The 6000-nt window shown below is 42.6% G+C and overlaps 1 protein-coding gene across 6 annotated transcripts in view; it reads right to left on the reverse strand.

Moving 5' to 3' along the window:
* Positions 1-6000, reverse strand: part of TNRC6B (trinucleotide repeat containing adaptor 6B) — a 248718-nt gene that overhangs the window by 20475 nt on the left and 222243 nt on the right. For 5 of the 6 annotated variants that reach the window (XM_040490760.1, XM_040490757.1, XM_040490762.1 and 2 more), the window contains 3 exons: positions 1517-1648; positions 1151-1246; positions 776-974 (listed from right to left, as the gene is read on the reverse strand). In XM_040490760.1, coding sequence (XP_040346694.1) covers positions 776-974; positions 1151-1246; positions 1517-1648 — 427 coding nt within the window. The remainder of the gene's footprint in view (positions 1-775; positions 975-1150; positions 1247-1516; positions 1649-6000) is intronic. The other variant, XM_040490759.1, reaches the window with a different exon arrangement.

Here is a 6000-nt window from a genome sequence, read left to right on the forward strand (position 1 = left end):
TGTCTCCTAGGAGCACGGATTTCAGGTCTCCCCAACTTTTATTTCTGAGTTTGCACAGAACAGTACCTTCTTTATCAAAATAAAATGTAAACTGTGCCATTCTGAGAAGAAACCTGCTGTGGTGTGTGGTACCTTTTTAATTTTTAAATTTTATTTTTAAGTCACTGTTGCCTCACTGATTGGATTCTGTTTACAACATGTTCCCCGGTTCTGAAAGAGCTATGATTTGCCTGCCAACAAATTCTTGATGAATGTCAAAGGTATAACCTTACTTGTGCTAATTCTATTTAAATCGGATGAAATACTAATATCAGAAGAATTTTATCAGTTCGCCTTATAAGTTTAATTTTAGCTCCCCAGTTTTTCACGAGAAGGAAATTTTATCAGTAGAGCTAAACACCTCAACTCGGACGTATTTTAACAGGTTATAACTTCAGACACATGCATCACGCACAGCACGTACACACCCTTTAACTAGCTTTTAAAACTTCCTGGTGGTGGAACACTGGACTGCCATTCATAAATAGTGAGAGACCACTTTGGACCCAGAGAAGGTGGAGCCTAGCTCTACGATCTACTAATTGTGTGGTGAGCTCTAGGACACCGTTGAAACTCTAGGATATCATCTGTCAGGCAGGGATATGAATATTTATCTGTCTTGTGTGCTTGCTGTGAAAACAGAGGGTAAGGCAGGACCAAACCCTACCAGAGGCTCAGAACATGACTGGAAGATTTTTTTTTTTTTTAAGGTGTTTTTCATTACTGAACAACTTACCAGAACCATATCCAGGTATTGGCCCTTTGGTTTGAAGGTCTGGGAGCCCCACATTCAGAGCGTTGGGTACCATGTTGTCCAGATGCGGCTTGGGCCCAACGGGATGAGAGGGCGAGTGCTTCATGCCGGGCTGCCTCTGCTGCTGCTGCTGCTGCTGCTGCTGCTGTTGCTGCTGGAGAGCGCTCACCATTCGAGCCAGCTGGAGGCCAGGAGGCCAGAGCGAGGGGGAAGCCGAGGGAAAATGGACACATGATAAGCCAACACCCTGAGCCTCCTAGGAAAAGACTGCGTAGGAGTCACGTTCTGCTGTCGGAGGTTAAGCAGAGATGCAGCCCTCACACAGAGCACCAGAGGGACCCTTCCAATCCCACGTACCTGCTGCTCTTGCTGCTGGCGCACAGCTTGAGAAAGCTTCCTCTGGTTCTGTAGCAACTGCTGTTGTTGCTGCTGCTGCAGGAGAAGCTGACATGCCTACAAAACAGGGAAGGAGAGAGCGGAGCAAAGCTTCCTAAGCCGGATGTACTGACACACTCGAGGGGGTTGTGCATCTAAGGGCAGGTTGTGGAATCCAGTGGCCAGGAGGGAAGTACCACCAAGTTCCTGGTCTACTGGTCACATTTACCTCCAACTGAGCAGATACATTAATCCTTAAGCACGCATAAAATGAAGCAAATCCAAATTAAAGGAAAAAAACCCTAAATAATCTTTTTTTCAGCTATTGGGGGAAAATCTGCTACTCACCAACTGAAACTGGGGAATTTGTGGAAGCTGGCTCAGCATGGCAATTTGTTGAGGAGATAACTGGGGCCCCACATTGAAAAGACCTGGATTCAGGCCACTGTTGGGAAACTGCTTGAGCATTGAGGCAGAAACCTAACAAGAAAAAAGAGGACTCTTTCAGAACTTACTAAAATAAAACTTTTTTTTTTCTGTAAAAAGAATCTTTTTTTTTTTTTATTTTTTTAAATTTTTTTTCAACGTTTATTTATTTTTGGGACAGAGAGAGACAGAACATGAACGGGGGAGGGGCAGAGAGAGAGGGAGACACAGAATCGGAAACAGGCTCCAGGCTCCGAGCCATCAGCCCAGAGCCTGACGCGGGGCTCGAACTCCCGGACCGCGAGATCGTGACCTGGCTGAAGTCGGACGCTCAACCGACTGCGCCACCCAGGTGCCCCTGTAAAAAGAATCTTAATAGGTCTAAAGCAAGTGTCGATTGCTTTCCTTGAAAAATATCTGTAAAAAATACTAAATCATCCGGAGAAATACACCAAAATGTTAGTGATGGTTACGACTGAGCAGTGAGATTATAAGGGCTTTTAGGGGCACCTCACTGGCTCAGTTGACAGAGCGTGTGACTCTTGATTTTGTAAGTTCGAGCCCTGCACTGGGTGTAGCGATTACTTAAAAATAAAATCTTTTTTTTTTTTTTTTTCAACGTTTATTTATTTTTGGGACTGAGAGAGCATGAACGGGGGAGGGGCAGAGAGAGAGGGAGACACAGAATCGGAAACAGGCTCCAGGCTCTGAGCCATCAGCCCAGAGCCCGACGCGGGGCTCGAACTCATGGACCGCGAGATTGTGACCTGGCTGAAGTCGGACGCTCAACCGACTGCGCCACCCAGGCGCCCCAAAAATAAAATCTTAAAAAAAAAAAAAAAAAAAGCTTTTAAATTCTTTACAATAAAAATTATGAATTCATAATCAGGAAGGCTTCTGAGAGACAAAAAAAGTATTTTTCTTTTAATTTTTTAATGTTTTATTTATATTTGAGAAAGAGACAGAGAAAGACAGAGACAGAGACAGAGACACAAAGAGAGAGAGAGAGAGAGAGACAGAGCACGAGTGGGGCAGGGGCAGAGAAAGAGAGGGAGACACAGAATCCAAAGCAGGCTCCAGGCTCTGAGCTGTGAGCACAGAGCCTGATGCGGGGCTCGAACCCACAAACCATAGGATCATGACCTGAACCAAAGTCAGATGTTCAACCGACCGAGCAACCCACGTGCCCCCGAGACAAAAAAGTTTTAATAACAATGTGACTTTTGCTTGAGAAATTGTTCCTGTAAATGGACCGTAAAACAAAATAGATCAAACTTCATAAAGCTACTAAATAAGGTAAAACAAGGTATAAAAACATAAGCCTAAAACAAGGTATTTTTGTTATACAAATAAGAAAAATATGTTGACCTGTAAGTAAGAGACACTGGAGTTTCAATTCATGACTTCTCACACCACACACTCAGAGTCACAGAGCAAGAGGGCCTAGAAGGTCAAATGACCCAACTGGCTCCTTCTCCACGGTTTTTAGGAGTGAGTTGGGCTGGGCTACAGGAACCTCCAGACAGAGAAAAGCCTCCCTCCTGTCTTTGGACTGCTCGTCTAAGATGTTTTTACGGGGCTGAAATGAGTTCCTTGCACTTTCGTCCGCTGAGCCGACTGAATCAGCTGGTTCCGTGGGTGGCAAGCAGCACACTGGTCAAGAGTCTGCTTTGAGAGGCAGACTGTACGGGCTGTCATTTTGGAGCTGTGTGACGCAGGGCAAGTTACTTACTGAGCCTTTCTGAGCCTTGTTTCCCCTCCAAAACTGAACAACAATAATTTTAGTGACAGAGGATTTTATGAGTTAATCCACATCAAAGGCTTAGAAATGCACTCTGTTATATGCACAGGGATGGTTCCTCAAGTGTCTAAAGACAATTACAGTTTCTTGTATCTCATCTTCAGGCTAAACATGCTCACTTCTTTCACGCGTATCTCATCCAATTTCTCAATGCAAAGCCCACAACAGAAAGCCATTTTCTAGAGTAGCTGAGGACTGAGTAGACCTGGCCATCATTAACCATTCTGTTGAAAGCCAGGCTTTCTATTAACAATGCCTGAGATCTCAGTTTCTCTGATGATCACAGCCTAACTCCCAACTCACATATTAAGCTTACTTCAATTAAAATCTATAATATTTTAAAATAGGTGTTGCTCTCCTATGGAATATTTAAGCAGCTGGGTTGAACTGTATTAATATATGCTTTGATCTTAGGACCTTATCTTTATGCGCATAGCACATAGATGTTTGATAAATATCTATTAAATAGGTGAATATTATATTTCATTTAATTAACTAATTTTTTAAATGTTTATTTTTAAATTTATTTTGAGAGAGAGAGTATGAGAGGGGGAGAGGGGCAGGTGGAGAGAGAGAGAGAATCCCAAGCAGGCCCCATGCTGTCAGTGCAGAGCCCATGAACCGTGAGATCATGACCTGAGCTGAAATCAAGAATCAGACGCTTAACCGACTGAGCCACCCAGGCACCCCACTAATTAATTTTTTAAAGATTTAACTTCTTAAAAAGTAATCTTTACACCCAATGTGGGGCTCGAACTCACAACCCAGAGACCAAGAGTTGCATGCTCCACTGACTGAGCCTGTCGGGTGCCCCGTGAATAGTATATTTTAGTAACAGTCACACCATCAAATTCTTTTCTACCCTATTATTCCACTTATGTTCGGTTTGTGTTTCCCTATCTGGTCACTGATGGGAATGCTGAACTTGATAGAGCGGAGGATAATCTAGTAGCCTGTCCCTAAAAACTTCTTTCCAATCTGAGGGTGATCCAGCTGGGAAGAGTCAATCATTTACTAATTCACACAAGTGTTTTAGCATTTACTTTATATTTTTTCATCTTGTCTAAAACAAAGAGACAGCTTGTCAAATGGTTTGTCAAAATAGAGATTTCAACAATGTCATTCTTATCAAACAATATTTAAAACTAATCAATAAAATGAATTAAGACTTGTTAGCAAATTTATGATTCTTGATTTCCTATCATAGGTGCTCAAAAAGCCATCTTTTTGATAATCTAGTGTAGATTACCAAAATCTAATCTAGATTATTATTGCCTAGAATTGGCACCAGTTCATCAGTATTTAAACCACTTCCTTTACTGTTTCAAAAGTTGTTTAAAAAACTTCCCCATTCTCTTCACTTCCTTGGAGGGGAGGGGTGCCTCTTTCCTATTTCTACTCTGAAGCTCCGCACAGAGGGACATCTACCTTGTTCTCTGGGCCTCCTGCCCTTTTTTCCTGGCAGCAAACCTATAGGGAGGGTTGTCCCGTTCCAATTACTACTGGCTAAGTTTGTAATTCAGTATTAGGAAGCTCACATTCTCCAGGATCTGCATTCTCAGTGGTAAAGGGGATATTTTGGCCCCACATGCCTTCCTCTTGTCTTAAAAATTCAGTATTTGTGCAAGAAAGAAGAGCAGTCATTATTAAATTCCCCTTGAAGATCCCCAGCATTCCTCAAATATCACAGAAGGGCTCTGCGATTCCTTTCACAAACTGTTTCTCTGTTGTAGGATTTAATTTGTCTCAACCCTTTTGGTTGAACGACTTTATCCTCAACAGAGACGACAAAAGCGGTGCCAATTTTACTCTCACTTAATTTAACTTAATTTTCATTTAATCATTTAAAACATACACAAGTAGTCCAAAGCAGTGACTCTTTTTCCAGTCACTGATTTGCACCAAACCGAATTCTGAAGACTCTTTCAATCTGCCTATTGTTTTGCAAGCCTCCACTTATTTTACGTTCTAATCCCCCAGCACAACTCTTACACATATCCATCCCTGCTTGCTACCCTTACTTTCCAGCTTTTGAAAATACCCCTTTAAAACCTGAGTCATCAGAAAGCTTTCATCAGAAGACCCACTGGCTGTTCCCACTGTATCTTTCTTTAGCATAACAGAGTTCAATGAATGCTTGTGAGTCACCGTCTCTGCCACATTCTCAAGAATACCTGCCTACCTTTCCTTTGATGCTTTCTAGTCTAGAAACAAGTTCAAGCTCCTGTCCGGGGCTCACCAACTCACTTTCTTCCAAGATCTCAGCCACTTTTCACCTAACCCATTAACACTATCATTTTGGGAAGTATTTTGGGTAAAAGTCACGGTTCTCCTAGCTGTTCCTCTATTCTCTAAGAGATGCTGAGTGTTGCCAACCAATGAGAACATTTGTTTGATTTTCTTTTTTAACGGTTGGACCTCTAGCAAATGTGAGCTCAGGGTGAGCACAGCACTGTACATTGTGCCTCTGCACCAGTGTTTTTTTTTTTTTTTTTAAACATTTATTTATTATTGAGAGACGGCAACATGAGCATGGCAGGGGCAGGGAGAGGGGAGACACAGAATCGGAAGCAGGCTCCTGGCTCTGAGCTGTCAGCACAGAGCC

This window comes from Herpailurus yagouaroundi, unplaced genomic scaffold (genome assembly GCF_014898765.1).
Source record: "Herpailurus yagouaroundi ecotype Mexico unplaced genomic scaffold, PumYag 182, whole genome shotgun sequence".
Lineage (NCBI taxonomy): Eukaryota > Metazoa > Chordata > Mammalia > Carnivora > Felidae > Herpailurus > Herpailurus yagouaroundi.